The following is a 21110-nucleotide window of genomic DNA, read 5'->3' as shown; positions in this document are numbered from 1 at the left end:
GAGTATTTATGATTATAGCGCATATGTTTTGTCTGCAGACCAAAACATGAGTGCTATAATCATGAACACTCATGAAAAAATGTAGACACTTATTTTAAAAACAATATGACATATCGTGCTTAAAGTGGTGCAAAATGTGAAAAATCCTGATTTTGAGATAGCCGCAGACTTAAAATCACTAGTCTATTCAATGTCTTGCACAAAAACTTCTATAACTTAGTAAAAAATTAAGAGCACAAACAAAAATAAAGTATTTTTAGAAAGCTATGACTAGAAGGATTCTGAATTTTAAAATGACTCAATTTCAAATATTTTGTCCAAAACCATGTTTTTGCATTAGTTAGATACCTTAAATAACTTTTTTTTTGTAAATCGAAACAATATTTCATAATAAATAAACATAAATGCATATCATCTAATTATATACTTGTAAAGAAACTATAAATACACCATTGCATTTTAACATTAAAAATATTTTAATAACAGTTAATATTTAATGGAACCTAAATTAGCTTTAAAATGGAATATATTCTATTTGGCATACTGTTTGTTAAGGTTCTGTATTGATTTTGTGCTATAAGTCAGATTGCTACTTGAAATTAATGAACTGAAGAATATTGGTTATTATTGGCAAATATAATATTGCTGTTTAAACCCAGGCAATTTCAATTGTATTGAGGTCAGACCTGTGTACTGGCCAGTCCATCACATCAATTTTTTCTACCTCAAACCACTTCTTTGTTGATGTTGCAGTGTAAAAAGAAACATTATCTTTCATTTCAGACCCGAACGGTATTAAATGATCATAGATTGATCTTACCAATAGCATTGCCACCAAGGCCATCCAGATCCAACAGCAGTTTTGTTTCTGTCGGCCCAAGAAAAAGACATCGCTATTTTCCTCCACCATAGTCGAGCATATTTATGTTTTTGAGTAAACAATGGTTTTGCCTTTAATTTCACATATTTAGCATTCTTATTTTGCCTCAGAGTTTTGGTAATTGCTATATGAGATACATTAATATGCATAGTTCGAGAAATTTTGCCTCGTGGACATATTTTTTACAGCAGCTCAGTGAAAAAAAACTTTTTTTTTGTTGTTGATCAACCATGCTTTAGCATACTTTGATTTTTTACTAGTTATTTTCTCAAAATATTATCTTTCTTTAAACTTTCCTCTATTATAATATTTATATTAAATTTTAAGTTAGTTACATTACTGATTTCGAGATATTTTGCAAACATTTTAAAAGCATAAAACATTGTCATTCTTTTTTTTTAGCTAAGTGGTACTTTTTATTCATTTTTGTAATTAATTTTGTAACCCGCTATTTCACAATTCTCAATCAATGCTTATAAACGTTAAATCTGAAATATAGGTCTGTTGAAATATAGGCCAAAGAACATATACAATCAAATTGTTTTATGTTCTCTGACCTATGTTTCCCTTAGTCATTAAAATTTACTTTATATGATACTTAAAGTTAGTTTTACTTCATTGCTTTTCCTGAATATATAATATGATACATGAGTAAATTAAAGTCCTAAACTATGCCTAAATCAAAGTGAATTTGAAGAGAGAAAAACCATTTTATGCCATTTATGATTAGAAAATTAATCATTGAAATGTATACCTCATCATTAAAAAATCGAAAGGAGTAAAATTATAAAATTCAGTAATTAAAATTTGACATATTTAGTCCACTGTTTTTAAAATTTATTTCCTACTGATAAATAATTTTCTGTTTCCTATTTTGAAGGTGCGCGTGAAAGAAATTGTTAAATCATAGTCGTTATAATCACCTGAAATAATTTATGCAACTATATCTGATATAATTTGGATGAAATGTTTCGGATTTAAAATACAGTTTTTTATAATAATAATAATAAAACAATTAAACTATCAAAATTCAATTTTAAAATAATCAAACTAAGTTCATGACTCTTGCACTTTGCATTACATCACCTAGGCGGAAAAAAAAGTTGACCAGCGAACAAAAGTTTATTAAAGTTCTTAATGTCGCCATCTAGTATCAATAAAACTAAACACATAGTAAAGAAAAATAAATAAACGAAAAATAAATATGTAAATGGGAATAGATATAATAAAATAAAGTAAAAATGAACTATGGAGAAATGAAATTAAAATTTGAATGTTTTTATGTGGCCGTTGTTAAACCAAAAACCTCACTCAGAAACAAACAAGGGGTTGGTGGTGTCACCTGTTAAGAATTGTAAAAATTTATATTATGTTTCTGTTTATGAAACATATATTAAATTTCAGAGGATATTTTAGAGAAAAAAAATTTAAATTATCTACAAGTTAAAAAAAGTTAATTAAATTGAAATTTCAACCCATTCTTTTAATTAAATGATTCTAAAGTTTTCTAATTAAATAATGAAGTTTTTTTGTGGAAATAATTATTATATGCTGATATTTAATACATTTTTATTACCCCAAAAACTAAATGCTCATAAAATGAAGTATTTTTAACTAAGCATAATTTAAAAAAAAAGAAAAATTATTGAGGTGATAATCAGTTGCAATCCTCAAATAATAAAATAATTTTCAATATCATGGTTTTGCAAGAAGCCAGTTAACATAATTTAATTAAAAAAACAAAAGGGTATAGCAAATAAAAAATATTCTAAAGGTATGAATTATTTCATCAAACTATTAAAGTCCGTTAATATAGCATCTTTTGATGCACATCTGACATAACCAGTTTAAAAGTTGCTATCCCAAGTGTAATTCTAAACTATTTCAATTATTACTTTATTTAACTAATTATAAATACTTAACAGAGTTGTTGGGGGTCAAGCTAATTTAGAGACATTATGACTTAAGAGAGTTGAATTTGAGTTTTCTTGGTGATAAACTATTCAAATTATTGGTGTTTGCACGTTAATCAATCACTATTTGTAGAAAAAACAAAATACACACTCTTCACACGCGAATATATTTATTTAAAAAAATGTATAATGCAATGTTGTTAATTCTTAGTTTTTTTTTTAATACCATTTATAAAAAAGATTATTAAGGGCCACTGAGTGCCCATGCTTAAATACGGTACTAGCTTTAAATAATTTTTTTCAAACAACCAATCTCGCTAACTTAATAAATATTTATTCGATTTGTTAAAAATTTAACAGGGAAAGCTGTAATTTCTTAAGTAGTTTATATTGCCCTCAGATGTTTCTATTTGAATGTTCAGTGTAGTCTAAGGGTATCTTTCATTCAATAAATTGCGAATTTGTTCAAAATTATTTATACATAAAAAACCTACGTGCAAAGCAAACTAATATAATAATAGACATTCCATTTATTATTTAGGTAAATCGGATAAAAATTTGATCAAATTATGGGGCCCGTAATTAGCAAATCAAATTCTGGGAAAAAGAGAGAAACTATTATACGCTTGTACTGGAATTCATTTTAATTATTTTTTTATGAAATTCTCTTTAAGGCTATATGATCGAGGACTGATGTTCTCCCGTTATCAAAGCAATTGGAAATTAATAATTTAAAATATTTTGTTTGATTTGTTCAGTCTTCGACCATGTTGCTTGGCTGGTTAAGATTTTACACCTTAGGATTTTTCCGGAAGCTTTTTTTATTTAATTAAGTAAGCGTCATAATCATTCCAGGGACGTAAATTATTAGCTCTTTAACTTAGATTTTATTAAATGCAATTTTTTGCTTAATTTTCGTAGTTTATTTTGTAACTGATGACCATGTCATCAGTCAAAATAAAACAAATCTCAAAAAATCAATCAATTGGTTTTATGAGGAATCCTAACGAGGAAAACATATTGGTCAAAATAACTAGCTTACTTTTACTTAATTTAAAAATAAAAAAAAATTATTGGTTTCAAAAATATAAGACACGTTTTAAGTGCTCAAAAATAGGGGCTCATTCTCAAGACTTTCCGGACGTAAATGAGAAGAAACAAAAGTGATTTGAAACATAAAACGTAACCAATGAACGTTGGCCAACGAAATCCGCGTTGAACGATGTATCCAAAATCGCACTAGCAAGGTCTGTGGTAAATATCCCATCGATTTTCAAAATTGACAAATTCTTTAAGAGACTTAAATTAAATTTGGTGTATAAAAATGAAACATTTTAACCTGATTAAAAAAAAAAAACTTTTTTTTAATTTCAATTTCGGCTGTTGTGGCTTTTCTACAGTTTAGATTCTCACCTTTAATTTCCTTTTTTCGTTGGGCAACTTTAAGTTTTATATTTCAAATCACTTTTATTTCTTCTCTCATTCACGTTCGACGAGTCTTGCACCTATTTTATTTTAGAATTTGCACCTTATGAACTTTTGAATCATTCATATGTAGTGGTAAGAAAAATAACTTTAATCAAATTTACCAAACACATTAAAACATACACTTTGCTGCCACTAGAAGAAATTTTCTAAGAAAGTGTAAAAAGTTGGCAGCCCTGCACGCCGCTTCGGTTGCTTGGGGTTATTTATTTAGTAGCTCACCTTTAGTTTTTCACTGATAAATCTCTATAATTTCATTCTCTTGTGCGCCTTATCTCGCAACCTTTGTGTTAATAAAAGCCCCTAAAATAATCACTTGCTATAATCATCTTTGAAAAATGGTACGGGACATTTTAGAGACGAGTTTTAATTTATTCCAGCATTGGCAGCCAAAATGTGAATAGGTTTATGAGAATATAGCTACACGTTACATGAGACAGTTTGGAATTTCATTTCATGAAATTACATTGCGGAAACTTTCATTGTTATAAAATTTTTGAGCATAAAACTACGAATGTCATTTTGTAAAAATGAGCCGCATACTTACGGGACAAGATTTTTTTGTACTGTTCGTTTTTTGCAGTCAAAACGAGTTTTTTTTCCACCAGTATTCTATTGACAATACAAATTACGATTGTTTCGGGACCACTTAAATCTAAGTTTATCGTCATATTATCACTAAAGAGAACTTTTTCGCCTTATATGTAGAATCCTCAAATTTCAACTGTGTCTGATGACAATTCAAGTTACATTTGTTTCTTAAAAATTGCAAAACCTAATTTATCTCCATTTTATTGGCAATCAAAATTTCGACCCTTTTCAAACATTAACAGGTTCAAAACTAGAAAAAATAAAAATTTTAAGAATTATGTTTTTTAGGCGGACTAAAAATAAAAGAATAATTATTTTTGTCCCACCTAAAACGAAGAATATAGGCGCATCACTTTCTTGCGATGGAGAGAGACAGGAATTAAAGTTGGTTATAGTCTATAACTTATAGATAATCCGATTACGTACTCCCCCCTCCCCGTCTTAAGAAAGTGATACGTCTACCGATTTTTGGTTTAGGAGTGGCAAAATCGAATTCTTTTTTTTTTCTTCCCTTTTCTATCGCTTGAAATTCGTAGCGTTTAAAATTTTATTTTTCAGTATAATGCAAAGAAAAAAACAGTTTTATTACCATCAATTATTAATTGCACTCAATTTATTTATTACAAGCAATCAAAAATATTCTACGCATTTAATATGCTGAATATACAAATAAAGTTCTAAATTAATAATAAGTTAACATAGAATTGAATCATTACATGTTACTTGATTTTAATTTCTCTTCAGTGAAAATTAACAATAGAAAGTGAGACTGATATAGCGATTGCTTCATAAAGCACAATATGGTTATATTGAACAGTGATTTTATTGTAAATTCACAAATAGTCAGAGAAGGAGCTAAAAAAAAAATCTGTCAGTTTTATTTACATATATATATATATATGGCATNGGTTCCTTGGGGTATTCATCCGTTTTTCCTTCGAGGAGAATTTCATTCCCCCTTCCTTACCCGTCGAATATCGAAGGCCCTGTTATTATCGTTTAGAAAACGATTAGAAGCTGTTAGCGAAGAATTCTGAATGCTCTGCGAGTGTACTATGCATGATTCTTTATCGCCTTACGAGATCATCGCCAACAAAACCAATTATTTTTATTTTTTGAATCCGGAATGAAAACTTTAGCAGAAGAGTTCCGATTTCTGTGTGGATGCTAGTTTCTGTTTAGTTAAAGTGGTTCTTCGCTTACTGACCAAGTACCAATCTTCATTTCTATAGTTCTTTTTTTTTTTTTTTTTTCCTTTTCTATCGCTTGAAATTCGTAGCTTTTAAAATTTTATTTTTCATTATAATGCAAAGAAAAAAAAAAAGTTTTATTACCATCAATTATTAATTGCACTCAATTTATTTATTACAAGCAATCAAAAATATTCTACGCATTTAATATGCTGAATATACAGATAAAGTTCTAAATTAATTATAAGTTAACATTATAATTGAATCATTACATGTTACTTGATTTTAATTTCTCTCCAGTGAAAATTAACAATAGGAAGTGAGACTGATATAGCGATTGCTTCATAAAGCACAATATGGTTATATTGAACAGAGATTTTATTGTAAATTCACAAATAGTCAGAGAAGGAGCTAAAAAAAAAATCTGTTAGTTTTATTTACATATATATATATATGGCATAATCTGTTGGCTATAACAAAACGATTGTTTGCCTGTCAGTCTAAAGACCATATGCCAGGGAGAGGAAATTTAATTATAATCAATTAGAAAAGTTGTCTTTCCTTACTTTAATTAAAGATTTTAAATCAGTTAAATTTAAAAAACAACTTTTGCAATCAATTGCATTGATACAGACCAATTTTCAAAGTAATAGTTAAAATAACTTTAGCTAATTTAACAGCATTCAATTTAACTAGTATATTTTATTGTGTTCAGGATTTTTGATGTGCATAAATAATCTAATATTTTGAGAAGTTTTATGTTGTTCAAATATGATTTTAAAGGATTATAAATGTTTTAATACATTAAGCTAATGTATTAATATAATGTGTTGTTTTATGTATATAAAATAATATATTATATTTTATTTAAAAATAGATTATTTATTTCCATTTTAACAGTGCACTCCATTATTCAATATTACAACTACTTTCTTTTATTTGCTTTTTATTTAAAGAAAATAAAGGAATAAAGAAAGCATCACTATAAAGTAATTTAAAAAGTTATTAAAATGTAAAGTAATTATAATAAAAGAGTATTAAATGAAAGCTTTTAAATTATGGAGAAACTGCGATTGCTAAACTTTGAGCAACCTTTTTTTCAATTTATACTAAACTGGTTTCAATTATATTCGAAATATTAAAAAAATTTTAGCTTTAAAAATAATGTAGAATTTGAAATTTGCTTGTCAAAAGAATACAATTAAATTTAATCATGAAAATAATGAGAAAAAATAAACTACAGCTGATAAATTTAATATTTTTTAAATATAAAAACTTATAAAAATGTGCACCATAAGACGAAAACAAATAGAGAGAATTTGAAAATTGATTCGATATTTTCTGAGAAAGGGCATACGTCCTTTCTCAGAGGAAAAAAAAAACTATTAAGAAAGTGAAGAAAAACAATAAAAAAACTAAAACTTCTAAAAAAGTGGACACCCTGAATAACTTTTCACTAAATAATCGGATTTTCCTGTATTAGGACTCAATGGGTTAGTAGTGGGTCAAATCTTAAATGCGCTAGTTTATTAATTCAGATGATATTTTACTTATACAATAACTTACGAAATCAGACACAAAACGTATTTCTCTGAAAAACGTGCCTTATTTCTGTGGAATTGGACCCTCAAAATATAAATGATAGTTAATCGAAATCTGGAAAATATGTGGTCACAATAGTTTAAATAAGAGGGCAGTCGAAAGTTTGGACCCCTTAACGTGAATACCAGTTTTTACACATTGCGCTAAATCTCGAGAAATTTTGAAACGAGTCAGATCAGACGAAAAAGATTTTTGTACATAGTTATAAAATTCGTTAATCCAAAATCATTTATTAACAACTTTTATAATTATTTTGCCTAATAGTAGACGACAAATTTCTTAGTTGTAATGTGTACAACTTTTTAGAACATTTTAAAGCATGTAATTTTAAATAACAAAATTTAAGTGATATAGATCGAATCGTTTCTGAGTTAATAAATTATAAAAGTCGTATATTTAAAATTTCATTTAAATTTTGTTCTTTTTCCTCTAAAATTACAAGCTTAACAGTGTAATACTTTAAAACTTAACAATTTAAATTCACTTCATTAGATGAAATATATTAGAATAATTATTATTTTACATGGAATTATATTCGGGTAAAAGAATTTTATAATTGTGTGCAAAAACCATTTTGATTCACCTATCGATTTCTCGAAATACGCAAAAAGTAAAATTAACATGAAGGGGTCCAAACTTTTAATCGCTTTTCTGTATAAATTATTGGGACAATATTTTCCATATTGTGACTAGCCCCCCCCCTTCTATTTCAAGGATCAAAATGCCAAATCTGTTGAAAAAATTAAAAAAAAAAAGGGTTTATTCTGAGAAAGTGATTTTTTGTGTCTGATTTCCTAATTTTAAATATCGTCAGCATTTAATTAACATATTTAAGGTTAAGTCCTCGAACTATTAAGATTGAGTATGTGAAAATGTGGTCATTAGATTAGATCAAAAGTTATTCTGAGCGTTCACTTTTTATTTTGCTCACAGTATGTCAAATTTGGCCATTTTAACACAAGCTGGAGCAGAACACCAGACTCATCTTAAAAACAAATTATTCGTTTTGTCTAAAACAAAATTAACTTATTACATAAAATATGTCTCCTTTTTCCTTATTAATTTTGAAACTAAGGAAATTTTTCCAACGGCAAGCATATGTAATTGGCAGTTGAAATAATCTATTTAAAATAAATTAATTAAAGTGACTTACCCTATGATAAATAAAAATCCCATAATGTTGTAATTCAATTATCTATAAATGGGAAAGGAGAACACAAGTTAAACTTACTTATTGGTACTTTAATCGTAAAGACTTCAAAGAATCTTTGGGGGGTTCTTGCTTTTTTTTCTAGCCTCGTTGCATTATTAAAACTTAGAATTGAGCTGATTTTTGATCGAAACGTAAAGATTGACTTTTTTATCTTCTTTGAAAATAGAATTTAAATGAATTAATAAATTATTTATGATTTCCCAAGATTTTAGAATTTGAACACAAGAACTCTTCATATGATATATTTCTATTACTGAAAACAAACTGAATCACATTTATCTTCGTAGTTTCGCAGCCACCATTTCAGTTTTTTAAGGAAATTAAGAGCACGTAGAAAAAGAGCTCGTCATATGACATTAGTATTTGTGATTTTTTACGTTGTTTTTCAGGCTACGTTGCTCTTAAGGTCCTTAAAAAACTGAAATGGCAGCGAAATAAGAAGATAAATTAATTCCTTAGGTTTGTTTTCAGCACATGATTCAACTCCAAATACCTGGTAACAAAATCTTGAGTTTTGAAATTTTAATTTTTTAGTTAAAAATAACTGTATAATTACACTACTGATGGCACAGTTTCCTTAATGTTTTAAGGACCGTATGAACCCTGTTAAAAAAAAAATTCAGATGTTTGCTTTTACGAGCATAAGATTCTGATTAAAATAATGATCGAGACCCAAATGTAAGTATACTTGTTGATAAAAACTTCATTGGCTTCAAAAAATATGAAGATGGTAATAAAAGTCAACATATTTCGAGAGCTCAAAAATATACGCCCATTCTAAAACTTACCAGACGAGAATGATGAAAACAAAAGTGATTTGAAACATGAAGTAACGAATGAAAGAAGTAAAAATAAAACTGAAAAAACCTCAGTACCGAAATAGAAAATTAAAAACAAAACTAGATAAATCACAATGGTCAAGAGAGGCTAATCAGAGCAAAATGCATCACCACGCACTCTTCAGAGTTTGTGAGGAACTTACGCCGTTAACAAAGGAATCTGCTGTCATTATGAATAAACAAGATTCCCAGGAATCAAGATGAACTGCTATAACAGGTGTGGTAAGAATTTGCCGCAATAGGCAATTTATCACACTCTTGATAACAGAAATATCTACCATGGTCCTTCAGTCAAAATTTTAAAGCAAGTCAGTCCTATGTAGGACTGGGCTATAAATCGATGTATCGAGACATATCGATTTAACGCATATATCGGCAAGACAATACAGCGACTTTCATTCAAGGCGATGAATCAGAAATCCGATTTAAGCCGTCGAGTAAAGACAACGAGCGCAAAGCGAGATAAGACACGCAAGGATATAAGATAACGATATAAGACTCTTCTCTTACGTTCCGATGTCGACTCGCGCTGTGGAAGACGATGTTCGTTTCGTTATGTTGAAATGGTCTTGATTGGTGAGCTGTAGAATCAGAGTTTTGAGAACACAGATCGTTATATCGCAGTTTCCTTTTCGCACCTCTTAGCTTTTTTTTTCTTTGTCGCGACTTTTCTTGTAGATTATTTTCAGTGGGACTAACTTCGTGATCGCCGATGTTGTTACCTTGTTCTGAAGGCAATCTATTATTGAAAAGAATATATAAAGAAGAATTTCTTCATTAATTAGATAAGTTTTTTTTTAAAAAAAAACTTCTTTTTATTTTTAAATGTGAAAATTATCGGCAATCTAATTTAGGCGCCCATAAAGAATTGAATTTGTTAGGTTATTTTTTTACTTTCTTTTAATATATTAAAACCTTTTTGGATGAAACTTCTAATAATTTAATGAATTTTTATTACTGATTTTAAATTCATAAATCTTTTTGTTTTTATTTTTAGAAATAAAGTTAAAACAAAATTTATTTTTATCATTTGGATTTGGACATAAGTCAATCAACTTTGTTTATACAAAAAAATTTGAAAGGTTTGCATATTTTATTCATTTTTTTAATAAATCATTTAGCACTTCGTTTTATTAGAGAGTATAATAATTTTTTTTCTTTCATATTATTTGTTAATTAGCTAAATATATTATCGAATATCACAATTTTTTTATATTTAAGAAATTAAATCTTACTTTGTTTTTCGTTCATAATTCGGTAATTATTTAATTTAATTATTTATCTGAAATGATAAGGTCCCGCAGTGGACTGATCGTTAAGACACGGTTCCCTGTAGATCACCGAAGTCAAGCATCACTGGCTGCGGTCAGTGTGCGGGTGAGTGACCACTTGGATCAGTCTGCGTAGGGACAGAGGGTGTGCGGTATTGGTCCTCGTTAAACTGTTCCACCGTAAAGTGCTCGACTTCGCGTGCAGGTCGTCGAGCTACCGTACTGCAGAGGATCAAAATTGTGATGGCATGTCTTCGGATCATCCTCAGGGATGTTTCCCAGACCGTCGCCAATAGACCATTGTGCAGCTCTAGTGAGACGTAAATGAACTATAATAACTGAAAAGATAATAAGCGTTTTAAAAGCCTTTTTTTTCTAAAATTTATTTAGCACTTTGTTTTAAACATACAAATAATTTTTAACGTTTCATTTAGAAATTGAACATTACGATCGAACTTAATAATTATGTAATTATTTATGCATAATAGAACAAGAAAATATTAATTTGTAAAAAACGTTTAAAAAAAAGTTTTTAACACTTTGTTTTACGCGTATTATGAATTTCTAAACAAACATATCAATAAATATTTTAAGTAAGATTTCTACATTGTAGTCAATTTATTTAATATCTTTCTTAAGCAAAACATATATATCTTCAAATTTATAAATTGATTTAAATCAATCTGAGTATGAAGTTTTGATAGAAATCTGACTTTCTGTGCCTTACAAGTAAATGAAACTCAAAAATACTATATCGCGATACATCGCTATATATAATTTCTAATATCGCCCAGTCCTAGTCCTATGTAGCCAAGATTGCAATGGCAACGTATTCATTTTCTGTTTCACTCTTGGCTACCACGGTTTTTCTAATTTTGTTTTTTACTTTTATTTTCCATTTTTTTTAGATACTTAATAGTTTTTTTTTTCAGGTTACTTTTGTCTCCCTCATTCACGCCCTCTTTATGAGGGCATGAAACATTTGCTTAAAAAAATGAACATGGTAATAAAAATTTACATGTTTAGAGCACTTAAAAATAAGCGCCCATTCTCAAGGCTCGCCAGGCATGAATGATTTAAGGATGAGGATTTTATAAAACTAGTAATTAAAATACTGTATTGCAATAAGATACATAAGATAATGACAGTGGCTTTTAAATTGAAAAAAAAATGAAAATATAAGATTATTCATAACTAATAATTTTTTTTTACTGATAATCTTAAAAGCAATTTTTTAAGCATGTCAAATAATTCTGTTGATAATTGAAGTTTCTAAAGTAGAGTGACGCAATGGAATGACCTCTCTTTCCAGAAATCTAAGTTAAATAGTTACAAAGTCAATTATTTCAAACTAATTAACGTCTCCATTCCACTCGAAATTTTTTGAAAATCTATTTTTTATTTATCGATCCAAAATTCATATATATTCTAGGGTTTACTTCAGAGCATTTTTCGATAGAATTTATTTATTCCCCCCTCCCTTTTTGCTTACTATTACTGAAGTTAAGTAATTTAATGCATAAATAGTATGATCCTAAAATGGGCTATTTTATCACTTTTTCTCAGCCTTCCTGACGCACTAAACAAAGTAAAGGAATCAGTTTAAATAAATAGAAGTTTAATACTGTTCCAAGCAATAAAATGTTTTGTGAAAACAGATATTGATTCCGGGATTAATGAAATCATTGACACTGTTAAATTGAGCATCAATGAAATATTAACATTCTTGTCACCGTACAGCTAAATTTAAAAAGAAAATTACAAATAAAAAATATGCTATAACTATTTGCTGAACACATAAATTACAGCTCTAAAATAAGTTGTAGACCAAAAAATGTCTTAAAATACCTTATTTAAGTATTAAGGTAGGTACTTTATTTACGTCACACTAGAGCTGTACAAAAGGTTATTGGCGATAGTTGAGCACTTTACGGTAGAACAGCTTATAGAGTACATGTACTGAGCATCCTCGCCCCTAAGGAGGCCGGTCAAATTGGTCACCTACCCGCTTACTGCCCTCAGCCAGTGATATTTGACTTCGGTATCATACTGGGAACCGTGTTTTTACAATCAGTCAACTAGGAGACGCGTTTTAGTATTAAGAAAAACCTAAAGTTAAAAAAGAACTATCTTTTGAGATGAGGATTCTAAAAACACCACAATTTTGGAATATTTCAACAATTTTCTATTTTTAGCATTTGTTATTGAACATATAGCACATTTTTCTGATATAACACTACTTTGTAAATTGTACTAAGTTGAGAGATAATATTAACAATTTTTTTAAACTTAATTTTTCAAAATTATCTTTTTCAAAAGAATGGCTAACTTAAAGTTAGCAGGAAAGTTGTCCATTTAAAAAACAATGCAACCTGTTGTATTTTTTGTGTTGCACATATATGCATTTATTTTTCATTACATCAATAAATAAGGAACAATAAAAGCAAACAAAACACAATGAATAATTTATCTTCATTTTTTGAAAAAATAGTTTGCTAAGTAAACAGTCAGCTTTGATTTGAGTAATTTTAAAGCAGCAGAATGTTTTGTAATTTTTTAACAAGTTCATTATCAATAAATATAGGCTTACTTTTAATAAAAACTTGATAATAATTTAAAAACAAGCGTTTAATTAAAACAAAAACCTAAATTAAAATACTTAAAAAAAAATAGATTGGTATATTACTGAAAAAAAAATCTACAAGGTAGCAGAAATGAAAAAATATAATTAAACAGTTGGTAAAATAGTCTTGTAAAACACACACACACATTAAAAAAATTATTTTAAGATTAAGACGACACATAACACATTGAAAAATTTTAAGATGTTTAAAAATTCTGGCACATATTCGACAACTCTATTCTTTTTGTAGTGACATGGAATATAAAAACACGATTTCACATAATCAATGTTAATATTACAATTTTATTCGATACAAGAATATATTTTATATTATAAACTTTTTATCTTCATTTAAGTTGTAATTGCTTGATAACTTTAAAATATATATTGAATACATACTAAAAATAAATTAAAAAAAAAGCAGATTATAACTGCATTTTATCAGATATAAGCTTTCATAAAATTCAAAATTTGCTGAATATAATGTTTTATTATAATCTCTTTGCTAAATTACAGATAAATTTTTAAATGACTTAAAAAGAAACATCGTATTTCACATTTAAAAAAAAGATTAAGATTCGGCTATCCACGGAAAAAATATGAATGAAATTTCATGCTACACATGTGTAAGTCAAGTTCCTCGTAAGTTAACCACATATAAATATTAATAGCCCCATTTAAATATTTCTACATTGTCACCAAATTATTATTTAAAAAATTCATTTTAATCTTTCTCTGCTTCTATAAAATAAAAACAATTGAAACTTCAGATTTCGCAATAGAAAAATATGTAGAGTTATATAGTATAAGAAAGTTTATGCTTCATAATTCAAAATTTTTTAATCCACAATTGAATTAAATAATAATTAAAAATTAATGTTTTTATGAAATTATCTTTAGGGTAAATAGATTTCATGAATAAATAATTTTCTTTTAAAATTGATCAATTAGTTTTAAAGATATGACAACAAATGTAAAAAGTGAAATTAACATTAAGGGAACTAAACTTTCATCTGCTCTCCTCACTAAACTATTAAGGTCACAATTTCCAGATGAAGAATCCAAATATGTAATTAAATATATATATGCTTGTTTATTAAGCAATAAATAATTAGCATATTTAAGGTCACCCCCAAAAACCATTAAAATTGACACTTTGTATCTGAAAACCTGTCCATTAGAATGAGAGTTATCCAGAGTGATATCTTTTTTTCTCCATTGAACACATAAAAATGATCAATCAGTTCAAAATGTTACATAACAAAGAAAAAATTAAACGTCAGCTAGACTTTAAGAACAAAATTACACACACATAGATATATGTATATATATATATTGCATGTATATATATAAATATAAAGTAAAGAGATTTAACATTCAGAATGTTTTTTAAATGTTAAATTTTTTCTCTCTCAATTTTATAGAAAGAACAATGATTTATAACATCAGTTAAATATAGAACCACTGAAGGCACTTCCTTTTGATACTTATTTATACAATATTAAAAATACAAATATACATGGAACAATATAGAATAGAAATGAAATGCCAGTATGCTCTTTATTTAATGATGGCTATAGAAAAAAGCTACAACTTTAAAAAAAATTTCCCTAAAAAAACATTTCTTATTTTAAATTTTTTTAATTAATTAACAAAAAATTTCCATGAAAATAGAGCTTCTCACTAGAAAAAAAATAGAAGTTAATTCGTAATATTCAGTCTCAAAAGAAACAACATCAATAACTGTGTAGGCTAGCCGTTGTAATATTTTTAGTAATAATAAAGGATTATTACCAAAGTTGCAATTAGTTGATAATAATTTAATATTAGAAGGCAAATGGAAAGTTTACAAAGTTGTTTCGTCTGATATTTTGTTTTAATAATTAGTCCAATGCAAGCCATCTAAAAATAAACTCTAAATTACAATCTCTGAAGAACATTCACCATGTTAAACTTTTTGCATCTTTATTCATGTTAAAACAGTAAATCATTAATTTTAAATAAATTATTCTTTATGTTGAGCAATCAAATATTAATATACATTGCAATCAATGAACTTTTTTAGATTTTTTATTACGTTTAATCACTGAAATTAAAACACAAGTTACACATTTTTCAATTGTATAACAGCAAACTTAAACATTAGGTGTCATTATATAAAGGGGGTCATAATAAATTCAGAAATTGACAAATGGTAATTCTTTTCAATATATTTTTGAAAAAAAATATCATGCTCGAGAATTTAGTTAACTATATAACAAATATAGCTATCATAACTAAGTGCAAAAAACAAAATTACCATAAACATTTTTAAAAATAACAAAATAATCTGTTTCTTTAATCACTTATTCCAACACTAATAAACTTAACAGTGTTGTTGTAAAAAAATACTGTTTTTAATACTATGAAGAAAACTTTTTTATGCTAACAAGTGGGATACACCTATTACAACAATAATAAAAATTATTTTTTTAAATTTATAAATCAAAATTTGGAACACACACTGCACATTCCAACTACAGCTCAATAAAATTATTTTTGTACACTCAACACTATAGAATTCAATATTTATATACTGATATAGTAAAAATTCTTTTGTCATACATATATAACATATTTTTATATAATAATTCAATATTTTATTGATAATGAGGGAGAAAATCCCTATACATATCTTTAAAATTTAACTTTAAATAATAAATATTCTTAAATTACAATACAACTCCATCCCATATGTCTTGTCTCTGTTTTGCTTTTAGTTTTTTTCTCTCTGAAAGAAATACCATATTAATATTTACTTGAAGGACAAGACATTATAAATTAATAAAACAATGTGTAAGAATGTAACTAAATAACTTAGTATTCTGATTTAAAACTTACTAAATGGAACAATGCTTCCAGAATAAATTATAATTACAGGCAACTTTTAAAACAAAAAGAACTTTTTTTATTACAATTAGTTATGTATTTGCATGTGCAGTAGATATATAATTACTTTTAGATTTGAGATTTGCAGTAATCACTGTAATTCACAAAATAGCGTTATCAGACATGTAACCCAATTGGAATAAAAAGTACTGAAATGCACATCTGCCAACTTATTTCTCAGAATGATTCTCCAAAGTAGAAGAGAAATTAGAATTGAACATTCAATTGTAGGCAGATATATTTTTATAATTTGTTAGAGCTTCAGCACACTGCTGTGTGATTATCATGCATTTATATACATGTTCAATTTATTTATGTGCACTGGTGGTTAAAATCACTCTAAATTAAATTTACAAATTCAAGAATGAAATAGAACAGCATATGTTTTGCAATCAATTTAAATATAAAATCTTCAGAAAACTTCTGAAGAATTGGCAATGATGAAAATTTTTATCAGCATTTATTTTACTAATTAGCACATAAAAAGGAACTGAAAACACATTTAAAAAAGATTGAATTCAGCAAAAATACTGAAACATCACACACCTGTGTTACAATAAGACTGTTGTCAAACATTACACGAAAACACAGAAAATGTAATAGTACAAAAATCAAAACATTTTTGCACATATTTGTTTTATAACTACCAGCATACTTATTTCACTAAATTGTAAGGCATGAATAGATTAAGATCACAGGTAATATTTACTACAATTTGACTGTTTCAATTATGTTTAAGAGAAAAAAGTAATTATTATTCACAGCTAAGAATAAGAATTTTGCTAATTTAGTTAACAAAACTAAAGTCATTTATTCACTAATTTTATTAAGATTGATAGTAAAATCTAATACCAGGTAGATTTTATCTTCATAGAAAGAATATGCAGGGATGTAATTTGTTATGGTTTTACAAGATTTTTTTGATTTTAAATAAAGTTAATAATTTTAAAATAAGAATTCACCTTTAGCTTCTTTTAACATATTTCTTTCCAGGGCTCGTTGCTCCTTTGAAGTTTTATCTTTCAAACCCAATGCACCAGAAACAAGACGACGGGCTAAAACAGCAGAAGTAGCAGGTCTTGGTCTGCAAGGTTCAAGCTGACCTAATAAATTAAAAAGAAATTTTGACAGACTATTAGCTGCTAATACATGAATCTGAGGTAATTAAAATATTAAGATATGTTATTAGCCTGACTTCTTTCATAACCGAAGACTAAAATTACAAATTTGGTGTAAACGATTAGGATCATATATTGCTGGCTCTGGTGATTTAAAATACCTTAACAATCATTCCTGCGGGTGGCTAGGAAGGCTCATGCAAAGCAAATTCATGTACTGTTAAAAGAAAGTTAGTTACCATGACCATTAAAAAATAGAGCTCTAAAAGGCAGGGCTAGATGAAGGCTGGGTAATGGGTGTATTACTACAGAAGCGTTTTGCTTTTTTTTTTCTTGCTTTACCATTGTGAGTTTTTTATGCAATCTACATGCACATTGTCTGAATAATATGACATACTTATACTTAAATTTTTATTTTATTTTTGCATCTTTCTTTGTATATTTACAAAATATTTTGTAATAAACTGGATTTCCAGTTTTAAATGTCAAAAAATAACTTGGAATTCTAGAGTAGCTCTAGAGAAATTTCACCTCTGTATCAGTTTGGACTTGAACATTTAGACTAGTTTATACGTTAGCATACCTGCCAACATTGAAAAAATAAAATAATGGAGATTTTCTAGCGACATTTTTTTAAGGCTATGAGTTTGATTCATCATGCATAATCATGTAAGTCAAAAAGAGACAAATTTAAAATTGGAAACTATCTAAGCACTTACATTTAGATTACATTACATTAAAACGATGTGGAAAGAAGCTCACCCAAAAGTGATTTTTGAATAAAATGTTAATAGTCTCTTTTCACATCTAAAGTTTAAGTGCCGTTATAACATCATACTACTTGAAAATATTAGCACTTATAAAACCATGTGGAAATGCCAGAAAAAAAAGCAATCGAAAATTGACATTGATTTACAATGAAATAGAGTGCATCAAAAAATGCTAATTTAAATTTGAAATTTACCTGTCAGAACAACATTGTATTAAAAACATCACAATTACTTAAAAATTCACGTTGAAAGGGCCAAAGAGGCTATAAAAAATTGGGGGGAAAACTAACTTCCAATAACGTGAAAAGACAATTATATTGTCATGAAATGAAAGTATCAAAAAGTGATTGCTATAATTTTAAATTCACATGTCATAATAGTAGCATTGTATTAAATATTTTTTTTTAACTTCTATTTTAAAATATAATAGTCAAATTTCTCTTTCACTTTTTCCTTTGAAGAAAAACTAAGGACTTATAAGCTCCTTAAACATAAAATAAGGACTTTTCAAAGCATTTAATTTATGCAAAGCACTTTTAAGTTGCGTACAAAATCTGTTATACTAATTTTAATTATATAACAGAACAAATGTAACTTAAATTATTAGTATCATATATATATATACACACACAGAGTGAGATATTAAATTCATTTTTTAATTAGAGTTCCAAAATAAGAAATAATGAAACATGTTATGCTAATTTAATAAAAAATCAAAAACAAAAAATATGATAATATAATAATTATAAGAGATTACCTGAACAGAGCCTGGCTTTGGCTTTAGACTCTTTAGTTCCATCGGAAAGTGCGCGGAATTTTACAAACTGGCTAGATAGTTGAAGAGCTTGATTAGCTAAATGATGACAAAAACATACTCTAAGTATGAAACCAATGATATTTAAAATATAGATTATTTTAACTTAAAAACCACTAAGTTTAAAAAAAGAAAGAACTATGCACAAGAATGGCAGATCTGCAATACACAAATCACTACTACTCAATCAAATTATCAGAACATAAGTGCTAGTTTTAATATTGAGGATAAAATATTTTATTTTGAAACTCACAAGAGCTACTATAATAAGTAGTTTTTATATAGAGTGTAAAGTCGCGTATCCGGAATCGGTGGGACTTCCAGAAGTCCGTATAATAGATTTTTCCGTATAATACACCCCCAAGGTAAACAAAGCTTAAAATGATTTAATAAACGATCTGAATCTAAGAAGCAAAAAATAAATAAACACTATTTTTAAGGGGAATAATGTTTTAGCATTAAAATATCTAATCAATCAAATATAAAATATTAGAAAAAAAATATTATTACTGAAAATATGGAAAACGAAAAAAAATTAACAGTTACAAAAATATTAATCCGCCATTTTGAACTAGAATGATTCAAGCAGGTAGGGGAAATTCTGGAACAAAGCTTAAAATGATCTAAATCTAAGAAGCAAAAAATAAATAAACATTATTTTTAAGGGGAATAATGTTTTAGTATTAGAATATCTAATCAATAAAATATGAAATATTAGAAAAAAAATATTATTGCTGAAAAATATAGAAAACTAAAAAAAATTGACATATGAAAATAATAATCCGCCATTTTTAACTAGAATGATTCAAGCAAGAAAGGGAAATTCCCGTCATTCATTAAGGTGGGTAGATGGAGGAGAAAAATTCATTTCCTTCTTATTTGTGAAAGAAAATAAGTGTAAAGAGGAGATCATTTAAGTTGAGGGTGGGGAAGAAACAAATTATTGTTTTCTCTCCAATCATTGGCTATCAATCAAGCATAAAGGCGGGACACGCGGATCGGGTTCTCTTTATTTTTTCTTTTATGACTGAAAGAAACTGCTAAAGAAAGAATGTTACCCCCTTTTCCCCCCGCCTCCTAAATATTTCATGGTATGGGGAGAACGAATGTTTTGTTTCTCAAGGACGTGTATCCTTTTAGACCTATTCAAATTTTCCATTCTGACTCCCCCTCCACCTTAACGCTTGCCCCGTTTACCCTTTTCCAAAGTATTTCTTCTTTCAATAAAAAGGTTCCAGGAAATGCCTCTTTTACTAGCCACCTGCATGGGAAAGGGGGGGAGGGGACTCAGTTGCGGTCTTTTGAAAACAAATCTCCCTCTTCTTCCTACATTCCAAGGGAGGAGCGTCACTAACGGTCACTCAATGGTCTTGGTAGATCTTCACTTCCCCTTTCTGGAACCCTACCATGAGCTCCATGGAATGAAATTCCATCTGGGAATGGCATCACGTTCCAATGGGAATTATTTTTCCCCACCACGAACACCTTGGAAAGAGTTTCTTGGCTGGAATTGGAATCGGTTTCATTCCAACCAGTCTCCGGCACCTGGAATCGTCGTTCCAAGGAGGGAATTTAACTACAAGGAGGGAATGATGAATTTTTAAGGACTAAATATGATATTTCGTCGATGAATGTCTTAATTTTTTTTTATTTCATAAGAGAAGATAACAAAATTTCTAAAAGATAAACGTGCCCGAGCCATTTTCAAGATGATAATTAAAAGAGAAATGTTTTGTTTCATTAGTATGTGTGAACGAAAAGATACTTTCAGAGTTAACTAAGAAATTACGGCAAACTAAAAATAATTATGCTCTCATATGATAATTGTTACTATTTCTATGTTATTATTACGGGATATATTACTTGGCCAATA

At 27.8% G+C, this 21110-nt stretch overlaps 1 protein-coding gene across 3 annotated transcripts in view; it reads right to left on the bottom strand.

Annotated features, from left to right (window-relative positions):
- Positions 1-13359: 13359 nt before the first annotated feature.
- LOC107455316 (uncharacterized) overlaps positions 13360-21110 on the bottom strand; it is a 27506-nt gene continuing 19755 nt past the window's right edge. For all 3 annotated transcript variants that reach the window (XM_043040094.2, XM_016072830.3, XM_071187965.1), the window contains 3 exons: positions 19181-19276; positions 17498-17638; positions 13360-16377 (listed from right to left, as the gene is read on the bottom strand). In XM_043040094.2, coding sequence (XP_042896028.1) covers positions 16319-16377; positions 17498-17638; positions 19181-19276 — 296 coding nt within the window. In that variant the 3' untranslated portion in view covers positions 13360-16318. The remainder of the gene's footprint in view (positions 16378-17497; positions 17639-19180; positions 19277-21110) is intronic.

Source organism: Parasteatoda tepidariorum, chromosome X1, assembly GCF_043381705.1.
Source record: "Parasteatoda tepidariorum isolate YZ-2023 chromosome X1, CAS_Ptep_4.0, whole genome shotgun sequence".
In the NCBI taxonomy this organism is placed as follows: Eukaryota; Metazoa; Arthropoda; class Arachnida; order Araneae; family Theridiidae; genus Parasteatoda; species Parasteatoda tepidariorum.
This window is presented reverse-complemented; position numbering and strand designations above follow the sequence as displayed.